At 49.7% G+C, this 22,950-nt stretch overlaps 1 protein-coding gene across 13 annotated transcripts in view; it reads left to right on the top strand.

The window, feature by feature from the left end:
• Nucleotides 1-22,950, top strand: part of TCF4 (transcription factor 4) — a 99,518-nt gene that overhangs the window by 18,572 nt on the left and 57,996 nt on the right. For all 13 annotated transcript variants that reach the window (XM_054053953.1, XM_054053952.1, XM_054053944.1 and 10 more), the window contains 3 exons: nt 56-117; nt 1,315-1,411; nt 17,179-17,243. In XM_054053953.1, coding sequence (XP_053909928.1) covers nt 56-117; nt 1,315-1,411; nt 17,179-17,243 — 224 coding nt within the window. The remainder of the gene's footprint in view (nt 1-55; nt 118-1,314; nt 1,412-17,178; nt 17,244-22,950) is intronic.

Below are 22,950 nucleotides of genomic sequence, written 5' to 3'. Positions count from 1 at the left end.
TATGAGAGGAACCAACCCTTGCAAGCAGGCCTGAAGAACCTTTTCTTCTCCACAGGTGTAGAAGAACGAAGCGGTTCCGGCTCCTGGGCCAACGCGGGACATCCAAGTCCATCCCGGGTAAGTAGATCTCCTCTTTTTCTCGTTAAAATCCCGTTCTTAACGAGCTCAACCTCCTCCTGAGATGAATTTAGTGCTTCTTCTCAGTCATTAACCTTTCCTTCCTGCCGGGGAGGTCCCACCAAGCCGAGGTGGTTCCACCACACCAGGACCATCTCCTCCCGTCCCTTGGTTCCCTTGGTTGGAGAGCGTTGACCTCCGCACAAGGTCCTCTCCAGGAGCTGCCGAGAGCCACACGAGGTGTCCCATCAGCCTTCTCCAGACCAAACTCCCCGCAGGTCCCTCAGAGCTGTGGTTCTCCTTGGAGGTCCTTCTTGGAGCGAGGAGGAGAACCTTTTGAGGGGGGCGGTGGTGCCCGATCCTTCCTCCACGCCGTCATTCCTTTCTTCTCCTCGCCGTGAGGTTTGTTTCTTCTGAAGGAAACCCCTGTGGTGAAAAGTCCTCCTGGAGTTTGCCCACACGATTATTTATGCATGGGAAGCTCTGAATGGAAGAGGACAAAGACGTTGGAGATGAAAAGAACACGAGAAGAATCGGAGCCGTTGAACTCCCCAAAGAACGTGACCTCCCGCCCAGGAGGCCTTTGTCCCGTGATGGACGGGCTTCCAGGGGCGGACAATGAGGTCCTCAGGGGGCTTTGAAAGCCAAGAACAAAACCTTTGCATAAATACGAGGCCTTGGGCCTGGTGTCTCCTCCCATCGGCTCCTCCAAAGGAGGTTCTACCATCGCTTCCAGTCAGAGAAGCACCGCCGAGACCTGAGGAACCTTAGCTTTGCTCCAGGCCTGGAGGTGGAAAGCTTGGAGAAGGCTTGGAGCAACCAGGGGAGGTGGGACCATGGCGGGGGGGAGCTGGATGGCCTTGGAGGTCCCTTTGGACCCAACCTGGGCTGTGATGCCATCATCTTGAAGGTCCTTCCGTTTCATGATCTTGAAGGTCCTTCTAACCCAACCTAGTCCATGAGCTTTGAAGTGTCTCCAACCCATCCCATGATCCCCAAGGTGCCTCCAACCCATCCCATGATCTCCAAAGTCCCTCCAACCCATCCCATCCATGATCTCCAACCCCTCCCCAGGTCTCTTTCACCACCTGGTGGAACCCATCGCTTCCCAAGCACTGGGAGAAGTTTCTCCTCGCTGAGGACCTCTAGGCCTTGGCCAATGTCATTGAAGCTTCTCCCGTTGCGTTGTCTTCTCAGAACTATGGAGATGGGACTCCCTACGACCACTTGGCCAGCAGAGACCTTGGTTCTCACGACAATCTTTCTCCTCCCTTCGTTAACTCCCGAATACAAAGTAAGTTCTGGCGTTTCTTCTCGGTGGAGAACGTTGCTCGGAGTCCCTCATCCTCCTTTTTGGGCTCCGGTGGGGTTGGAGGTGGAATTGGACTTCTCAAAGCTCTGGTGGACCTTCCAAAGTGGTCCTTCTGGAGCTGATGGTCTTTTCAGTTTGGCTTTCCAGGACTTTGGTGGTGGTGGAGGTCAAGGGTTGGTTGAGAGGGTTTACATTGTCCTTTTGGCCATAAGGTGGGCACGAAAATATGGACCTTCTGAGAGTGGTTTTGATGGTTAAAAAAGGTCCTTTTGACCCTATGAGACAACTTGGTTGGAGAACTTCCCTCTTGAGGGCCACCGATGGTGGGGTGTTGCCCGCTAACGACTCTCCTTAATGACGGTTGATTAACGACCTTCGGGAAGGGAAAGAGATGACGTCACGAGGTTAGGCATGGTGGGGCTTGGCCAAGATCACGCCCTGCTTCTGCTGGGGACGTCACCACGGGGGGTCTGCAGGGGAGCCCAGGGACCGCCGCGCTGCTCAAGGTGGGTCCTCTCCACCGCCTCATGGCTTTGGGTGGAGATGGTGATGGACCTCAGAGGCTTCTGGGATCACAGATGGAACGTGGCACCTGTGGAACTGGATGATCTTGGAGGTCCCTTCAACCCAAAGCAGTCCATGAGTCCTTGGTTTTAAGGGTCCTTCTGGGATGGATCCATGGGCCAAGGTTCTCCAGAGGTTCCTGGCCAGGCTGGATCATGGGCCAAGGTTCTCCAGAGGGCTCTGGCCAGGCTGGATCATGGGCCAAGGTTCTCCAGAGGTTCCTGGCCAGGCTGGATCCATGGGCCAAGGTTCTCCAGAGGGCTCTGGCCAGGCTGGATCATGGGCCAAGGTTCTCCAGAGGTTCCTGGCCAGGCTGGATCATGGGCCAAGGTTCTCCAGAGGGCTCTGGCCAGGCTGGATCCATGGGCCAAGGGTCTCCAGAGGTTCCTGGCCAGGCTGGATCATGGGCCAAGGTTCTCTGGAGGGCCCTCCTTGCTCTCAGCAGCTCCTGGAAAGGAGCTGGTGGGAAGGTGGGTGCTGGGACGCGGTTCCTCGGTTCCTCTTGTCTCCATGCCAAGTCCTCCCGTCATCGGTAACGCTCCGGTCGCAGTCGTCTCCATCCAAGGACTTGGCCTCCGTCCATCCTGGAGGCCCTTCCTGTTATTCTAAGGAGAAGGGATGAAGTTTCCACCATGACTCACCGGCTCTTTGTTTTTCTAACCTTCCTTCAAGCCATGATTTCAACCTTTCCTCCACGAGGTCCCGTTTCTTTTTGGCCGAGGTTGGGTTTTTGCAGGTGGCGTCTGTCCCGCCGTGTCCTTCACTCCTTCTTCTCCCCACCGCTGTTATCTCAGGTGGCTTCGGGGCCAGGGAAAGGCCTTGAGGACATCAAAACATGGGTTGCTCCGAGCGGTGGTGGCTGCCCCATCCCTGGAGGTGTCCAAGGCCGGGTTGGATGGCCTTCAGAAGCCACAGAGATGGGGCCTGAGGACACACGTGGGGTTGGAATGGATCACCTTGGAGATCTTCTCCAACCTTAATGAGTCCGTACCACCGTAGTGGTGGTGTCTCCATATCCGGAGGGACTCAAAAGCCATGGAGATGTCCTCCAGGCTACGTGTGGGCTTGGACTGGATGAGCTCAGAGGGCTTTTCCAGCCTCGGTGTCTCCATCTCAGGAAGGTTTTGGTGTCCCCGGTCTGAAGGGACCCAAAAGCCATGGAGATGGTGTTTGGGGACACTCTGGGCTTGGACTGGATGAGCTCCGGGCTTTTCCAGCCTCGGTGACTCCATCTCAGGAAGGTTTTGGTGTCCCCGTGTCTGAAGGGACCCAAAAGCCATGGATGGTGTTTGGGGACACTCTGGGCTTGGACTGGATGAGCTCCGAGGGCTTTTCCAGCCTCGGTGACTCCATCCCAGGAAGGTTTTGGTGTTCCTGTGTCTGGAGGGACCCAAAAGCCATGGAGATGTCCTCCAGGCTACGTGTGGGCTTGGACTGGATGAGCTCCGAGGGCTTTTCCAGCCTCAGTGACTCCATCCCAGGAAGGTTTTGGTGTCCCCGTGTTTGGAGGAACCCAGAAGCCATGGAGATGGTGTTTGGGGACACTCTGGGCTTGGACTGGATGAGCTCCGAGGGCTTTTCCAGCCTCAGTGACTCCATCCCAGGAAGGTTTTGGTGTCCCCGTGTTTGGAGGAACCCAGAAGCCATGGAGATGGTGTTTGGGGACACTCTGGGCTTGGACTGGATGAGCTCCGAGGGCTTTTCCAGCCTCAGTGACTCCATCCCAGGAAGGTTTTGGTGTCCCCGTGTTTGGAGGAACCCAGAAGCCATGGAGATGGTGTTTGGGGACACTCTGGGCTTGGACTGGATGAGCTCCGAGGGCTTTTCCAGCCTCAGTGACTCCATCCCAGGAAGGTTTTGGTGTCCCCGTGTTTGGAGGAACCCAAAAGCCATGGAGATGGTGTTTGGGGACACTCTGGGCTTGGACTGGATGAGCTCCGAGGGCTTTTCCAGCCTCGGTGCCTCCATCCCAGGAAGGTTTTGGTGTCCCCGTGTTTGGAGAGACCCAAAAGCCATGGAGATGGTGTTTATGGACACTCTGGGCTTGGACTGGATGAGCTCCGAGGGCTTTTCCAGCCTTGGTGACTCCATCTCAGGAAGGTTTTGGTGCCCCTGTGTTTGGAGGAACCCAAAAGCCATGGAGATGGTGTTTGGGGACACTTTGGCCTTGGACTGGATGAGCTCCGAGGGCTTTTCCAGCCTCGGTGACTCCATCCCAGGAAGGTTTTGGTGTCCCTGTGTCTGAAGGAACCCAAAAGCCATGGAGATGGTGTTTGGGGACACTCTGGGCTTGGACTGGATGAGCTCCGAGGGCTTTTCCAGCCTCGGTGACTCCATCCCAGGAAGGTTTTGGTGCCCCCGTGTTTGGAGGAACCCAAAAGCCATGGAGATGGTGTTTGGGGACACTCTGGGTTTGGACTGGATGAGCTCCGAGGGCTTTTCCAGCCTCGGTGCCCTCCATCTCAGGAAGGTTTTGGTGTCCCCTGTCTGAAGGGCCCCAAAAGCCGTGGAGATGGTGTTTGGGGACACTCTGGGCTTGGACTGGATGAGCTCAGAGGGCTTTTCCAGCCTCGGTGCCTCCATCTCAGGAAGGTTTTGGTGTCCCTGTGTCTGGAGGGCCCCAAAAGCCCTGGAGATGTCCTCCAGGCCCCGCGTGGGGCTGGGCTGGAGAACCTTTTCCAGGCTCCTTCTGGAAGAAGGCGGCCGTGCGGGCAGCGAGGCCCCCCCGAGCCCTCCTTGAGGAGCTCCTGGTGGGGCCGAGCCACCTCCTCCCCCCGTCGCGGTGGAGCGGAGGCCGTTATGAAGACGTCAGTGGAGAAGGCAGGCGGGCGCGAGGCGCGAGGAGCTCCAGCGGAGGTCCTGGGGGAGCGGTGGAGGGTCACTCCTGGCCGCCCGTGCGGCTGTGTGTGACAGACTGTGAAATGGGGCGTTGTTGCGCGGCTGCGCCGCACCTGCGCCCTTCAGCTCTGATTGATCGGCTTCGTCATTGTGGAAGGGGCCCATCTGCTCCACCGCCGGCGGGGTGGCCTTCTCCTCGGCTTCGCTCGGCGGCACACGGAGGGGGTCTTCTGCTGCGCCGCTGCTGCTGCTCGCGGGAGGAAAAAAAAAAACCGAATCCCAGCGTGGCGGCGGCGGAAGAATGAGGAGAAGCTCAGCTTGGGAGGAGGGAACGGGGACGGGGGGGGTGGGGAAGGGGCTCAAAGGGTGGAGGGCAGGGGTGGGGTGGAAGGGGCTCAAAGGTCTGAGGGTCGTGGATGGGGTGGAAGGGGCTCAAGGTTGGAGGTCATGGAGGGGGGTCAGGTTGGTAGAGGGGTCTGAAGGTCTGAGAGTCATGGAATGGGTTGGAAGGGGACTCAAATGTTGGAGGTCGTGGAATGGAGTGGAGGGGGACTCAAAGGTTGGAGGTCATGGAATGGGTCAGGTTGGAAGGGGGCTCAAAGGTCTGAGGGTCATGGAATGGGGTTGGAAGGGGATTCAAAAAGGTTGGAGGTCAGGGGAATGGGTTGGATTGGAAGGGGGCCTCAAGGTCTGAGGGTCATGGAATGGGTTGGAAGGGACTCGAAGGTTGAAGTCATGGAATGGAGTGTAATGGAATGGGACTCAAAGGTTGGAGATCATGGAACAGGTTAGGTTTGGAAGGGGACTTGAAGGTCTGAGGGTCATGGATGGGGTGGAAGGGGCTCAAAGGTTGGAGGGTCGTGGAATGGGTCAGGTTGGAAGGGGAACTCGAAGGTCTGAGGGGTCTGGAATGGAGTGGAAGGGGACTCAAAGGTTGGAAGAGGGCCTCAGGTCTGAGGGTCATTGAAGGGCCACAAAGGTTGGAGGTCATGGAGGGGGTCAGGTTGGTAGAGGGCCTCAAGGTCTGAGAGTCATGGAATGGGTTGGGTTGGAAGGGGACTTGAAGGTCTGAGGGTCGTGGAATGGGTGGGGTTGGAAGGGGACTTGGAGGTTGGAGATGGTGGAATGGGTTGGAAGGGGGCTTGAAGGTCTGAGGGTCATGGAATGGAAGGGGGCTTAGAAGTTGGAGGTCACGGATGGGTGGGTTTGGAAGGGGTCTCCCAGCCCATCCCGTTATCGGGGCCACCTCCCGCTGGTCAGGGGCTCCAACGTGACCGTGGCCACCTGGGCGAGGGCTTCCCACCCTCAGCGTGACCAATGTCCTCCTGGTGTCCGAGTTGAAGCTGTTCCCCTCATCCCATCACTCCATGGCCTCGGAGAAGCGCCTCCGTGGCTTTCCTGGAGGCCCTTCAGGTCCCGGAAGCTGCTCCAAGGTCTCCCTGGAGCCTTTTCTTCTCCACGTTGACCAACCCCAACTGTCCCTTCCCTTCCACTTGAGCTCCAGATGTCCTCAAGGACCTCAGCTCAGTCAAGTGGAAGACGTCCCAACCCGTGGCGGGTGGATTGCAACCGGGTGGGCTTTAAGGTCCCATCCAACCTCAACCAGTCCGTGATCCTCCAACCCCTGGAGATGCTGAAGGCCACACTGGATGAGGCTTAGAACCCCCTGAGCCGGTGGGTGGTGACCCTGCCTGTGGAATGGGTGGACTTTATCATCCCTTCCAACCCATTCCATCATCTTGAAGGTCCTTCCAACCCATTCCATCATCTTGAAGATCCTTCCAACCCATTCCATCATCTTGAAGGTCCTTCCAACCCAAACTCTTCGAGGAGCTGAACAATTTCTTCCAACCCAAATCATTCCATGACTCGATGGTCTTTAAAGTCTCTCCCAACCCAAATCATTCCATCATCTTGAAGGTCCTTCCAACCCAACTCAGTCCATGATTCTATGATCTTTAAGGTCCTTCCAACCAACCCAGTCCATGATCTTTAAGGTCCTTCCAACCCGGTCCGCGACTCCATGATCTTTAAGGTCCTTCCACCCCAGTCCACACCTCCATGATCTTTAAGGTCCTTCCATCCAACCCAGTCCACAACTCCATGATCTTTAAGGTCCTTCCAACCCAGTCCGCGACTCCATCATCTTTAAGGTCCTTCCGACCAACCCAGTCCATGATCTTTAAGGTCCTTCCATCCAACCCAGTCCACACCTCCATGATCTTTAAGGTCCTTCCAACCAACTCAGTCCATAACTCCATCATCTTTAAGGTCCTTCCGACCATCCCAGTCCATAACTCCATGATCTTTAAGGTCCTTCCAACCAACTCAGTCCATAACTCCATGATCCTTACGGTCCTTCCATCCATCCCAGTCCACACCTCCATGATCTTTAAGGTCCTTCCAACCCAGTCCACACCTCCATGATCTTTAAGGTCCTTCCAACCCAGTCCACACCTCCATGATCTTTAAGGTCCTTCCAACTATCGCAGTCCACACCTCCATGATCTTTAAGGTCCTTCCGACCAACCCAATCCACACCTCCATGATCTTTAAGGTCCTTCCGACCATCGCAGTCCACACTCCATGATCTTTATGGTCCTTCCAACCCAGTCCACACCTCCATGATCTTTAAGGTCCTTCCAACCCAGTCCACACCTCCATGATCTTTAAGGTCCTTCCAACCCAGTCCGCGACTCCATCATCTTTAAGGTCCTACCAACTCAGTCCATAACTCCATCATCTTTAAGGTCCTTCCAACCATCGCATTCCACACCTCCATGATCTTTAAGGTCCTTCCAACCATCCCAGTCCATGATCTTTATGGTCCTTCCAACCATCCCAGTCCATGATCTTTATGGTCCTTCCGACCATCCCAGTCCATGATCTTTGAGGTCCTTCCACCCCACCGCAGGACTCGATGCTCTTTTAGATGCCACCATCTCCCCGGAGCACCTCCTCCTTGTGGTCTCCGGCGCCGTTCTGGTTCCTCAGCCTCGCCGCTCACCTCCCACCTCCTCCTCTGGCGACTCTTCCCGCCACGAGGAGCTTTCTTGTCAACGCGCCAACCCTTAATTAAACCCGCTGACATCATGGCGTTATAATTAAGCGTGGCATTAATTAAGTTGGAAGAACCACGAGGTGGGGTTTTTTTTTTCCCCTCCTTTTGCCTTTATGAAACCCTCCAAAAACCCAACTCGGAGGGAGCGATCCACCTTTAGGCCCTTCTCCCGACCTCCTGGGCCGCGCAGTTGATGGAACGGCGGTTGAGAGGAGGAACCGATGGAGGAAAAGGGATTTTTTGGGCCGTGGTTTTTGGAGTTGTTTGGTTTATTTTTCCATCTTTTTTTTGCCGCCACAAAAGTGCTGATGGGCTCCTGGCATTCTGCCTGGGGCTAATTATGCCGCGGGCGAAAGCTCCGACAGCTGCATTCATCATCATAAAATGTATAATTAATGACATTCCAACAAAGCAAAATATGCAAATGGCAGCTCATTAGCATTTTCATCTTCAGCTTTGATAATGCTTTTGCTGACAAGGTTGTAAGTTAATGAAAAGTTCATGTCGCAGGCAGGAGATTGGATCGTTTCATTCCGCTCACAATTCCCAAAATGCTTGGCATTATGGAAAAGCCCAGCGACTGCCAACTTGGAGCAGGAGAAAAACAGCCACCGAGCCAGCCCACGCGGCAGAGCGGCAGATGGAGAGCAAGAAGCCGCCGAGATTTAACTCCTTCCAGGCCGACCGGCTGCCCGCCGCCGGGGGGGGGACAGCCGGAGCGCAAACGTGAGCCACCGCAGAGCTCATGCCGCACTGCCGTGGGTTGGAGGGGGCCTTAAAGAGCGGAGAATCGCGGGTTGGGTTGAAGGAGGACCTCAAAGCTCATCCGGTTCCATCATGGAGTCGTGGATTGGGGTGGATTGGAGGGACCTTAAGAGCGGAGATTGTTGGTTGAGGTTGAAGGGACCTCAAAGGTCGTCTGTTCCTTCATGGAGTCGTGGAATGGGTTGGGTTGAAGGGACCACTGTAAAGCTCATCCGGTTCCATCATGGAGTTGTGGATTGGTTGGGTTGGAAGGACCTTAAAGAGCGGAGAATCGTGCATTGTTTGAAGGGACCATGCAAAGCTCGTCCGGTTCCATCATGGAGTCGTGGATTGGGGTGGGTTGGACGGACCGTAAAGATTGGAGGAAGCGTGCATTGGGTTGGGTTGGAAGGGACCTTGAAGCTCATCCGTTCCATCATGGAGTTGTGGATTGAGGTGGGGGTTGGAGGGCCTTAAAGCTCATCTGATTCCATCATAGAGTCGTGGATTGGGTTGGTTGAAGGACCTTAAAGATTGGAGAATCGTGGAATTGATTGGGTTGGAAAGGACACTCAAGCTCATCTGGTTCCATCATAGAGTTGTGGAATGGGTTGGGTTGAAGGGACATTAAAGAGCGAGAATCGTGGAATGAGTTGGGTTGGAAGGGACCTTAAGCTCATCCGGTTCCATCATGGAGTTGTGGATTGGGTTGGGTCGAAGGGACCTTAAAGCTCATCGGTTCCATCACACCGGCGGGGATTGGGGTGGTTGAAGGGACCTTAAAGATTGGAGAATTGTGGAATGGATTGGGTTTGGAAAGGACCTCAAAGCTCATCTGGTTCCATCATAGAGTTGTGGATTGGGTTGGGGTCGAGGGGACCTCAAAGCTCATCCGTTTCCATCATGGAGTTTTGGAATGGGTTGGGTTGAAGGACCTTAAAGAGTGGGAGAATTTGTGGTTGGGTTGAAGGGATCTCAAAGCTCGTCTGGCTTCCGTCATAGAGTAGTGGATGGGGGTGGGTTGAAGGGACCTTAAAGCTCATCCGTTCCTTCATGGGAGTTGTGGAATGGGTTGGGGTTGAAGGGACCTTGAAGCTCGTCTGGTTCCATCATGGAGTCGTTGGATGGGGTTGGGTTGAAGGGACCTCAAAGCTCATCCAGTTCCATCATGGAGTTGTGGATTGAGGTGGGTTGAGGGACTTTAAAGAGTGGAGAATTGTGGTTGGGTTGAAGGGGCCTCAAAGCTCATGCGGTTCCATCATGGATTTCTGGATTGGGGTGGGGTTGGGAGGGGGCCTTAAAAGAGCGGAGAATCGTGGAATGGATTGGGTTGGAGGGACCTCAAAGCTCATCTGATTCCATCATGGAGGTGTGTGGATTGGGGGTGGGTGAAGGGACCTTAAAGAGTGGAGAATTGTGGGTTGGGTTGAAGGGACCTCAAAGCTCGTCTGCTTCCGTCATAGAGTAGTGGATTGGGGTGGGGTTGAAGGGAACTTAAAGCTCATCCGTTCCTTCATGGAGTTGTGGAATGGGTTGGGTTGAAGGGACCTTGAAGCTCATCTGGTTCCATCATAGAGTCGTGATTGGGGTGGGTTGGAGGGTCCTCAAGCTCATCCGGTTCCATCATAGAGTTGTGGATTGGGTTGGTTGAAGGGACATTAAGATTGGAGAAAATCCTGGACTGAGTTTGGGTTGGGAAGGACCTTAAAGATCGGAGAATCGTGGAATGGATTGGGTTGGAAAGGACCTCAAAGCTCATCCGTTCCATCATAGAATTGTGGATTGGGTTGGGTTGAAGGGACCTCAAAAGCTCATCCGGTTCCCGTCACACCATCGGGGATTGGGGTGGGTTGGAGGGACCTTAAAAAGCGGAGAACCAAGGGGTTGGGTTGAAGGGACCTCAAAGCTCATCCAGTTCCATCATGGAGTCGTGGATTGGGATGGGTTGGAAAGACCTAAAGAGGGGAGAATCGTGGGTTGAGTTGAAGGGACCTCAGAGCTCATCCGGTTCCATCACAGAGTCATGGAATGGGGTGGTTGGAGGGACCTTAAAGAGCGAGAATCATTGAATGGGGTTGGGTTGGAAGGGACCTCAAAGCTCATCCGGTTTCCATCACAACACGTCGGGGGATTGGGGTGGGTTGAAGGGACCTAAAGAGCGGAGAATCATGGAATGAGTTGGGTTGAAGGGACCTCAAAGCTCATCCCGGTTCCATCATGGAGTTTGTGGATTGGGGTGGATTGAGAGGACCTTAAAGCCCGGTAGGTGCCGTCACAGATGAAGGAGTGATTTGTGTGGAAGGACCTTAAGAGTGGAGATTGTGGATTGGGTTGGGTTGAAGGGACCTTAAAGGAGCGGAGATCATGGAATGGGTTGGGTTGAAGGGACCTCAAAAGCTCATCCGGTTCCGTCATGGAGTTGTGATTGGGGTGGATTGAGGGAACTTTAAAGCCCAGTGGGTTCCGTCACAGAATGAAGGAGTGATTTGTGTTGGAAGGACCTTAAAGAGTGAGAATTGTGGATTGGGTTGGGTTGAAGGGACCTTAAAGAGCGGAGAATCATGGAATGGGTTGGGTTGGAAGGGACCTTAAAAGCTCATCCGGTTCCGTCATGGAGTCGTGGATTGGTTGGGTTGAGGGACCTTAAAGCTCAGAGAATCATGGAATGAATTGGGTTGGAAGGGGACCTCCATGTCCACCCAGTTCCGTGGGCAGGGCCACACCTCCCACTGGATGAAGGGCTCCAGGCCTCACCCAGCCCGGCCTGGCCACCTCCAGGGCCACCCCCAGAAGGGGTCCGTGGGCCCCAGGACGTCCCCCAGCTCCGCAGGAGGACACTAATGGCTTGGTAGACGTTTGGGCGAGTGGAGTTGGAAGATGGGTGGACGTGGAGAGGAGCTCTGGTCTTCTGCTCCACGGTTGGACTTGATCCATGGGTTGATTTGAGCGAGCTGTGATTGGACCCTTCCATCGTCCCCTCCCAACCCATCCCACGTTCCTCTCTTCTGGTGGCTCCCATCACGCCTTTAGATGCTCCACCTCAAACCCAAAGCTCTCCAAGCCCCAGAATTCCTTCAATCCGTAAAGAAATCCCGGAGATGAGCTCTGGGCTGGTGGTTGCCCTCCTTCGCGTCTCCTCCCGCCGCGTCTTGGCCGCCATATGGTCTCTCATGGCCCATTGAACTTGTCAGCTCTAATGGATCGCCCTGGAAGCAGCTTTTTCCTCGGAGCGTTCGTCTCCGTTCTTGCGTTCCTTCTTTCCGCTCCGGGCTCGGAGCTGAAGGATGGAAAGAAGAACCGCCTGCTTGATTCCCCCAAAGACAATGACCTAAATGCCACCACGAGAAGAAGCTTTTCTTCTTCTCGGTGAACCTCATGGGCCGCACGTCAGAACCGCTTAAAGTCGTCTCCGCTGAACAGATTGGGCCAATCTCGGTGGCTCGGGAGAAGAAAGCTTTGTCCTATCCGCTTCCAACGACGGATCGCTCGGTGGGACAACATCTCAGAGGTCATCCAGGCCGATCGTAGCTCTCCGTTTCCAACCACAACCCTTGAGCGCCTCATCTCTTCGGCTTTTGAAGGCCCTCAAGTTAGGGAGTGGTTGTCCGAGGTGGCCAAAGCCAGGTTGGATGGAGCTTGGAGCTCCTGATCCGGTGGGAGGTGGCCCTGCTCATGGATCTGGGCAACCTTGGAGGTCCCTTCCCACCTAACATGCTGCGGTTTAGGGCGTAGATGATGGGAATGATGACCTCCAGCCTGAGGAGCTTCAAAGGTTCCCTTCAACCCATTCAATACAGTTGGGTTTGATTCCACCTCTCAATTAATTTGGGTCGTTTATTAGCCGGGTCCTAATTAGCAGTGGTGGTGGGAATGCTTTGGAATGGAGGCTTGGAGCAACCTGATCCAGGTGTCCTTTAAGGGCCTTCACAACCCAACCCAGTCCATCGTTCCATGATCTTTCAGGTCCCTTCCAACCCAACCCATTCCATGATTCCACCATCTTTAAGATCCCTTCCAACCCATTCCATGATTCCACCATCTTTAAGATCCCTTCCAACCCAACCCATTCCATGATTCCACCATCTTTAAGATCCCTTCCAACCCAAACCGTTCCATGATTCCACCATCTTTAAGGATCCCTTCCAACCCAAACCGTTCCATGATTCCACCATCTTTAAGATCCCTTCCAACCCAACCCATTCCATGAATTCCACCATCTTTAAGATCCCTTCCAACCCAACCCATTCCATGATTCCATCTTTAAGATCCCTTCCAACCCAACCCATTCCATGATTCCACCATCTTTAAGATCCCTTCCAACCCAAACCGTTCCATGAATCTCTGAACTTTAAGGTCCCTCCAACCCCACCCCTTCCATGATCTCCACGTGCAGCAAAGTCCCTCTTTCTTTGTGTCCTCCAACCTTCTGGTGGTCCACCTCTTCCTCCACCCTTTGTTGTCGGCCGAATGGATGCAAACGGCACAACCGCCCACATCGAATCCTGGAATTTCGTGCTTGGAAAAGCCCTTTGAGCTCCTCCATCCAACCCTACGTATCCACCTGAGCACCGGATCTCCGTGGGCTTTAGGGTTGGAGGTTCCACCACCCCACGGAGAACATTTAGGGGGGAAACGATGAGGAAAGAGATGGTTGAAAAGAGGAGAAATGAGCGTTTTTCGCTTGAATCCGTCTTCTTTCTTCTTCCGCTCCTTCCTTTCTGGGGTTAAAAGCGGCGTCTGGTTGCTCTTCCATGCGAAACCCGGGCGATTTCATGCTCCCCGTCTGCTTCTTTGGAGGCGTTTTTAGCCATGGGGGCTTTGGCACTGCCACCCTTGTCTCGGTGCCAAGAAAGAGCCGCAGCGCCTGCCGCATTCTCCGACGCCGCAAATTCCGCAGTCAATGCGGCGGCCACGCCGTCGCCTCCATCCCACCATTCCCCTCCCAGCCCGGAGCTCCGTGGAGAACCTCCACGAGAACTTTGGAGGTGCCCGAGTGGCCCTAAACCGCTCCACAACGCTCCGTTCCTACGCATTCTTTGTCCTCATTAAGGGCATCGTTAAGTCCAAAAGGGGCTTTGTTTTTCAGGGGGGGCCTTCGCGGTGGTTTTGAGGGGGAGATGTGGACCTCCGAGAGGGTTCGGAAGGGGAAAGGTCCCCCCAAGGTGGACAGCAGGTGGGGAAGGAGGGAGACGAGACGCGGGATTCCAAGGAAACGCTGCGCGGAGGCGTTCGTTAACCGTTTTTTGCCTCTTTTGGAACCCCATTTCGTCTTTCTTTTTAATGAAAAAGGCAAATTTTGAGCTCTTTGACAACCGGGAATGTTCTAAAGGCACAAATCCCATCGTTTCATCGCTATTTGATGGCAAAAAAGCTCTCTAAATATCTTCTTTTAACCATTTTTTTGGCTCTTTTAACCATTTTTTGGAGCTTATCTTTAATGAAAGAGGCGAATTCCGAGCTCTTCAATAACCACAAATGCAATAAAGTCACAAATTCATCGTTTAATCTCTATTTAATATCAGAAATCCGTATAAATATCTTCCTTTTAAGCACTTTTGGCCCCTCTTGAGCTATTTTTCACTTCTTATAATTAGAAATCGGACCATTTCATCGCTAATTGATATCAAAAATCGATAGAAATCCCTTCTTTTTAACCGTTTTCGGACTCTTTTCCCCATTTTTTTTGCTCACTTTCAATCCAAAGAGGCAAATTCTGAGCACTTCGACAACCGTAAAGGTTATAAAGTCACAAATCGCATCGTTTAATCTCTATTTGGGATCAAAAATCCGGAGAAATGTATCTTTTTAACCATTTTTGTCCCATTTTTGGCTCTTTATTATTCCAAATCTGAGCATTTTGTCATTAATTGAGATCAAAAATCCATATAAACACATTCCTTTTCACCATTTTTTGCCCTCTTTTAACCATTTTTGTCCCCTTATTATTATAAATGTAATCATTTCAGCACTAATTGATACCAAAAATGGATATAAAGGCGTCCTTTTAACCATTTTTATCCCATTTTACCCATTTTTGGCTGCTTATTATTCTAAATATGACCATTTCATCACTGATTGATATCAAAAAATCCATCAAAATGTATCTTTTTAACCATTTTTGTCCCATTTTACCCATTTTTTCAGCTCCTTATTAGTATCCATCGGACCATTTCATCGCTGATTGATATCAAAAATCCATCGAAATGTACCTTTTTAACCATTTTTGTCCCATTTTACCCATTTTTCAGCTCCTTATTAGTATCCATCGGACCATTTCATCACTGATTGATATAAAAAATCCATCGAAATGTATCTTTTTAACCATTTTTGTCCCTTTTTACCCATTTTCAGCTCCTTATTAGTATCAATCGGACCATTTATCACTGATTGATATCAAAAACAGCTCTAAATGCATCTTTTTAACCATTTTTGTCCCATTTTACCCATTTTTGGGTGCTTATTATTCCAATTCTGACCATTTCATCACTAATTGATATAAAAAATAGCTATAAATACATCTTTTTAACCATTTTTACCCTATTTTACCCATTTTCAGCTCCTTATTAGTATCCATCGGACCATTTCATCACTGATTGATATCAAAAACCCATCGAAATGCATCCTTTTAACCATTTTTGTCCCATTTTACCCATTTTTAGCTCCTTATTAGTATCGATCGGACCATTTCATCGCTGATTGATATCAAAAATCCATCGAAATGCATCTTTTTAACCATTTCTGTCCCATTTTACCCATTTTTAGCTCCTTATTAGTATCAATCTCACCATTTCATCACTGATTGATATCAAAAACCCATAGAAATGTATATTTTTAACCATTTTAATCCCATTTTACCCATTTTCAGCCCCTTATTAGTATCAATCGGACCATTTCATCACTGATTGATATCAAAAATCCATCGAAACGGTCCTTTTTCACCATTTTTGTCCCATTTTACCCATTTTTTTGTGCTTATTTATTCCCGATCCGATCGTTCCATCACTAATTGTGATCCAAACTCCCTCCGGACTCCTCCTTTTAACCCCTTCCTGCCCACCCCCTCCCCTTTTTTCCCCCTCTCCGCCGCCGTCTCCTCCCTTCTCCCCCCTTCTTTCGGAGATGACCCCATCGTGGTGACCCCCCATCTCGTCTTGGTTCTCCGAGGAGCATCATCTGGAGGAGAAAGGAAGCCAAGCGCCGGTTCTTGGCCGCCTTCGCCCCGATCCTGGCCCGCTGCCCATTGATGTCATGGAAACACTCGGATTGCCGAGGGATGATTCACAGCGCGGCCCTTCGTCTTCTCCTCCCCCACACCAGGAGAAGACGATTTGGAAGCTTCTGACAACTCGGAATTGCCAACCTGGGTGGCTTTTAGAACCCCGGCGAGAGTTCTTCGCCGTCCAAACCCAGACGACGCCACCTCGGCCCATGACGAGGCCCCACCTCGCGGCGCTTTGCTTCTCCTCCGCCCTCTTTCTCCTCCACCTTCTTTCTCCTCTACCTTCCTTCTCCTCCACCTTCTTTCTCCTCCACCTTCCTTCTCCTCCACCCTCTTTCTCCTCCGCCCTCTTTCTCCTCCACCTTCTTTCTCCTCCACCTTCTTTCTCCTCCACCTTCTTTCTCCTCCACCTTCCTTCTCCTCCACCCTCTTTCTCCTCCACCTTCTTTCTCCTCCACCTTCTTTCTCCTCCACCTTCTTTCTCCTCCACTCTCTTTCTCCTCCACCTTCTTTCTCCTCCACCTTCTTTCTCCTCCACTCTCTTTCTCCTCCACCCTCTTTCTCCTCCACCTTCTTTCTCCTCCACCCTCTTTCTCCTCAACCTTCTTTCTCCTCCACCTTCTTTCTCCTCCACCCTCTTTCTCCTCAACCTTCTTTCTCCTCCACCTTCTCTTTCTCCTTTTGGGGCTTTCAGCCCCACCTTCTCTTCTTGGAGGGGTTAAGGGATGGAGGACCTCCAAGTCTGAGTGTGCGGCGTGTCCGTGGAAGGACCTTCCTGTCATCTCCAGGTCTCTCTGATCTTGGAGGGCCCTTCCAACCCATTCCATGATCTTCAGGGTCTCTTCCGACCCATTCCATGATCTTCAAGGTCTCTTCTGACCCATTCCATGATCTTCAGGGTCTCTTCCAACCCATTCCATGATCTTCAGGGTCTCTTCTGACCCATTCCATGGTCTTCAAGGTCTCTTCCAACCCAACTCGAGGTTCTCTGAGCATCAGGTTCCCCAGAGCAGTGGTGGCTGCTCCATCCCTGGAGGTGTTGAAGGCCACGTTGGATGGAGTTTGGAGCTCCTGAGCCAGTGGGAGGTGGGCTTGGAGGTCCCTTCCAACCCATAATGATGGTGGAATCTCCATCCCTTGAGGGCTTCAGAAGAGGTGGAGAAGTGGTGCTTCAGGGCATGGTTTTGTAGGCACAGCTGGAGGAGCTTCAAGGTCTTCTCCAACTTTCCTTCCTCCCTGGTTTTACAGCTCCGAGAAGATGTGGCCGTGGTCGGAAGGGCTTCTTTGTGGCCGTGGTTCATCTCTGCTTTGGTTTCTCCTCAGGTAAAACGGAACGAGGGTCCTACTCGTCCTATGGAAGAGACTCCAATCTACAAGGTTGCCACCAGGTAAGAGAAAGCCACCAACGTTCTCCTGACTCATGTTGGTTTCTTCACCTTCTGGAGATCTTGGCAGATGGTTCCATCCCAAACGGCTCTTCAGAAATGGCTTTGAAGCTCTCGCTGGAGATCTTTGAGCCAAGAGCTGAGTGGTGGAGCCCATAAGACTCATAGGTTGACCTACAGGTCTGGTGGGAACACTTGGTTGGTGAAGGCCTTGGGGTGGTGGGACAGGAGAAGCTCCACAGGAGCCACCAAAGCACTCCGTGAAGGCGCTCCAGGAAAGCTGGAGGTGTCCTAAACCCACGGAGACGTCACACTTGAGGCTTGTGTGGACGGTTGGACTGCATGATCTCAAAGGTCTTCTCCAACCTCAATGATTTGAGGCATTCCAGAGGCGACGGTGATGGTGGGAGTGTGGATCCTTGAGAAACCTTGGGATTGCAGGAGCTTCTGGAGCTCCTTGAGCTCCAGTGGAGGTCTTGAAGGCCACTTTGGAGGTCTTGAGGGCCATTGAGGGCTCCTTGAGCTCCAGTGGAGGTCTTGAAGGCCACTTTGGAGGTCTTGAGGGCCATTGAGGGCTCCATGAGCTCCACTGGAGGTCTTGAAGGCCACTTTGGAGGTCTTGAGGGCCATCTTGGAGGGTTCCAGGCTGGGTTTGAGGAGGTTTGGAGGTGGGAGGTGGCGCTGTCCGTGGAACTGGGGGGGCTTTAAGGTCCCTTCCAGCCCAAACCATTCCAGAATTCCTTAGTTTTCCGTTCTATGTATATAAAGTCCTTAATTTTGTCCATTTTGAGAATTCGAACGTCGGGGATGGATCCGGGTGGGATCCGGATGGGACCTGAGTGGGACTCAGATGGGACCCAGATTGGATCTTGGTGGGATCCTGATGGGATCTGAATGGTATCTGGATGGGATTTGGGAAGGGATCTTTATGGCATCTGGACGGGATCCAACTGGGATCCAAATGGGATCTTGGTGGCATCTGGATGGGATCCTGATGGGATCTTGGTGGCATCTGGGTGGGATCCTGATGGGTTCTTGATGGCATCTGGATGGGATCCAAATGGGATCCAAATGGGATCTTGGTGGCATCTGGGTGGGATTCTGATGGGATCTTCGTGGCATCTGGGTGGGATCCTGATGGGATTTGGGATGGGATCTTGGTGGGATCTTGATGGGATCTTGGTGGGTTTTGGGATGGGATCTTGATGGTATCTGGATGGGATCCAAATGGGATCCAAATGGGATCTTGGTGGCATCTGGATGGGATTTGGGATGGGATCGTGATGGGATCCGGATGGGATCCAAATGGGATCTTGGTGGCATCTGGATGGGATTTGGGAAGGGATCGTGATGGGATCCGGATGGGATCCAAATGGGATGTTGGTGGCATCTGGGTGGGATCCTGATGGGATCTCGGTGGGATCCTAATGGGATTTGAGATGGGATCCAGATGGGATCTTGATGGGATCTTGGTGGGATTTGGAAAGGGATCTTGATGGCATCTGGATGGGATCCAAATGGGATCCAAATGGGATCTTGGTGGCATCCTGATGGAATCTTGGTGGGATCTGGATGGGATTTGGGATGGGATCGTGATGGGATCCCCATGAGACCCAAATGGGATCTTGGTGGCATCTGAGTGGGATCCTGATGGATCCAAATGGGATCTTGGTGGGATCTGGGGGGGATCCTGATGGATCTTGATGGGATCCAAATGGGATCCTGGTGGCATCTGGGTGGGATCGGGGCTGTAGCAGCTCCTTAGGAGGTCACGGAGAAGGTCGGACCGTGCACCTGGTGGCCTCGGAAGAACGTGGGGATGAAGGTCCACCTCCCGGTGGCTCAGGGAGAGGTTCTCCCATCTCCAAAGTCCTCTTGGAGGTGGAGGTCGGTGAGGTCGGAACCATCGAATTTGGACTGAAGAAGGCGGAATTTTGAGGCAGGACCTTCAAATTTGGAGTCGGGAGTTGGAATTTTGAGGCGAGGGGGTTGGATTTGGAGTGAGAATGTTGGAATTTTGAGGGAAGATTGACTTTGGAGTGAAGACTTTGGGAATTGGAATCAAAATGATTGAATTTGGAATCAAAATGATCGAATTTTGAGTAAAAATGATTGAATTTTGAGTAAAAATGATTGAATTTGGAGTAAAAATGATTGAATTTGGAATAAAAATGTTAATTTTGAGTAAGAATGATTGAATTTGGAGTAAAGATGTTCGAATTTGGAGTAAATTATTTCAATTTGGAGTAAAGATGTTTGAATTTTAGGAATGGTTGATTTTGAGTAAGAATAAATATTCATTAAAAACGATTGATTTGGAGTAAATGATTCCTTTTGAGTAGAAACGATTGAATTTTGATTAAAAATGGTTCGATTTTGAGTCAGAACGATTGATTTGGAGTCAGAATTGATCCGTTTGGCGTAAGAATGATCGGTTTTTGAGTAGGAATTCTTAGATTTTGAGTAAGAATATTTCAATTCTGAGTAAGAACGATTGATTTTGAGTAAGAATGATTGATTTTTGAGTAGGAATTATTAATTTTGAGTACGAATGATTGAATTTTGACTCAGAATTATTAATTTTGAGGAAGAATTGATCAGTTTTGCATAAGAATGATTGATTTTTGAGTAGGAATTATTAGATTTTGAGTAAGAATATTTCAATTTTGAGTTAAGAGTGATTGATTTTGAGTAAAATGATTGATTTTTTATTAGGAATTATTAGATTTTGAGTAAAATTATTGATTTTTGAGTAGGAATTCTTAGATTTTGATTAAGAACGATTGAATTTTGAGTCAGAATGACTGATTTTGAGTAAAATGATTGATTTATGATTAGGAATGTTTGGATTTTGAGTAAGAACGATTGATTTTGAGTAGGAATTCTTAGATTTTGATTAAGAATGATTGAATTTTGAGTCCGAATTATTAATTTTGAGTCAGAATTATTAATTTTAAGTAGGAATGTTTGGATTTTTAATAAGAAAGTGTCGATTCAGCCTAAGAATTATTCCTTTTGCGTAAGAACGTTCCAATTTTCAGTCAGAGCGACTGACTTGGAGGAAGAATATTGCAATTTTGAGTAAGAATAATTGATTTTGAGTAAAATGATAGATTTTTGAGTAGGAATTCTTAGATTTTGATTAAGAACGATTGAATTTTGAGTCCGAATTATTAATTTTGAGTAAGAATTGATCAGTTTGGCGTAAGAATGACTGATTTTTGAGTAGGAATTGTTAGATTTTGAGTAAGAATATTTCAATTTTGAGTAAGAGTGATTGATTTTGAGTAAAATGATTGATTTTTGAGTAGGAATTCTTAGATTCTAAGTAGGAATGATTGGATTTTGAGTCAGAATTAGTAATTTTGAGTAAGAATTGAGTCGTTTTGCGTAAGAATGATTGATTTTTGATTAGGAATTATTAGATTTTGATTAAGAACGGTTCAATTTTGAGTAAGAATGATTGATTTTGAGTAAAATGATAGATTTTTGAGTAGGAATTCTTAGATTTTAAGTAGGAATGATTGGATTTTGAGTAGGAATTATTAATTTTGAGTAAGAATTGAGTCGTTTGGCGTAAGAATGATTGATTTTTGAGCAGGAATTCTTAGATTCTGAGTAAGAACGTTTCAATTTTGAGTAAGAATATTTGATTTTGAGTAAGAATGACTGATTTTTGAGTAGCAATTATTAGATTTTAAGTAGGAATGATTGGATTTTGAGTAAAATGATTGATTTTTGAGTAGGAATTATTAATTTTGAGTACAAACGATTGAATTTTGAGTCAGAATTATTAATTTTGAGTAAGAATTGAGTAGTTTTGTGTAAGAATGACTGATTTTTGAGTAGGAATTCTTAGATTTTGATTAAGAACGATTGAATTTTGAGTCAGAATGACTGATTTTGAGTAAAATGATTGATTTTTGATTAGGAAGGTTTGGATTTTGCGTAAGAATGATTGATTTTTGAGTAGAAATTCTTAGATTTTGAGTAAGAACATTTCAATTTTGAGTCAGAATTATTAATTTTGAGTAAGAATTGAGTAGTTTGGCATTAGAATGATTGATTTTTGAGCAGGAATTCTTAGATTGTGATTAAGAACGGTTCAATTTTGAGTAAAATTATTGATTTTGAGTAAAATGATTGATTTTTGAGTAGGAATTCTTAGATTTTAAGTAAGAACGATTGGATTTTGAGTCAGAATTATTAATTTTGAGTAAGAATTGAGTCGTTTTGCGTAAGAATGATTGATTTTTGAGTAGGAATTATTAGATTTTGATTAAGAACGTTTCAATTTTGAGTAGAATGATTGATTTTGAGTAAAATGATTGATTTTTGAGTAGGAATTAGTAGATTTTGAGTAAGAATGATTGAATTTTGAGTCAGAACGATTGATTTTGAGTAAGAATTGATCAGTTTTGTGTAAGAATGATTGATTTTTGAGTAGAAATTCTTAGATTTTGAGTACGAACGATTGAATTTTGAGTCAGAATTATTACTTTAGAGTAGGAATGATTGGATTTTGAGTAAGAACGTCTCGATTCAGCCCAAGAATTATTCCTTTTGCGTAAGAACGTTCCAATTTTCAGTCAGAGCGACTGATTTGGAGGAAGAACATTTCCATTCCGAATAAGAACGATTGAGTCTGGCTCAGAATGAAGTGGATTTCGCCTCAGATTTATTCGCTTGGAGTAAAACCGCGTAGATCCGAAGGAAAAATTGTCCATTTGGAGTCGGAACTGTCGGATTCGGAGAACGAACCTTTCCATTCGGAGTCCCGAAAACTTCAGTTTGGAGTGCGAAGAGCCCCGTGGGGAGCGTTGGCGGCGGTCCCCTGGCGCCGCCGGCCGTGCCGCCGTCTCCGCAGGCCCCCAAGGCCGTTGTGCGCCTCCAACAAGGCGCCTTTGTTTTCGGGGCGCGCTTTGGCGGTTCTCAGCGGGTTAAAGCCGAGGCCGCCTCATAATTGGCCTATTTAGACTCTTTTTTGCATGTGAATAGCGCGGCAGCCGAGCAGAACTAAGGCTGTTGTGAGCGACACGCTGATTAGAATTTCGATTAGGGAAAACACAGGCTCTACTTTAGCGAGGCCGGTAATTAGTGCAGTCAGGAAAAGTTGATTACCAGGCAGGAGAAAGTTGAGGGGCTTTGGAAAAGGGAGGGGGGGGGTTGGTTTGGCCACTCTTGGCCCGAGGAACGAGGCGAGAGGCGTCAAAACGCGACCGTCGGCCTCCAAACGGCCCTCCGAAGAAGGCGATGTTGCTTCAAACGGCGCCGTAGTCACCCAAACAGTCCTTCGAAGGAGGCGGTGTTGGGCCAAACGAGGCGAGAGTGGTCAGAGTGAGGCGATGGGCGTCAAAATGGTCCTTAAAAGAAGTCGATAGTCATTAGAATAAGGGGATGGTCGTTAAAAGGAGGCGATAGTTGTCAGAATGAGGCGATCGGCATCAAAATGGTCCTTAAAAGAAGTCGCTATTCATTAAAATAAGGTGATAGTCGTTAAAATGAGGCGATGGTCATTAAAAGGAGGCGATGGTCGTTAAAACGAGGTGATAGTTGTCCAAAATGTGGCGTTTGGAGTCAAAATGGTCCTTAAAAGAAGTCGATATTCATTAGAATAAGGCGATAGTCGTTAAAATGAGGCAATATTTGTCCAAAATGAGGCAATCGGCGTCAAAATGGTCCTTAAAAGTAGTCAATATTCATTAAAATA

This window comes from Cuculus canorus, chromosome Z (genome assembly GCF_017976375.1).
Source record: "Cuculus canorus isolate bCucCan1 chromosome Z, bCucCan1.pri, whole genome shotgun sequence".
Taxonomy (NCBI): Eukaryota; Metazoa; Chordata; class Aves; order Cuculiformes; family Cuculidae; genus Cuculus; species Cuculus canorus.
Note: the sequence above shows the minus strand (reverse complement) of the source record. Positions and strands in the feature narration are given on the sequence as shown.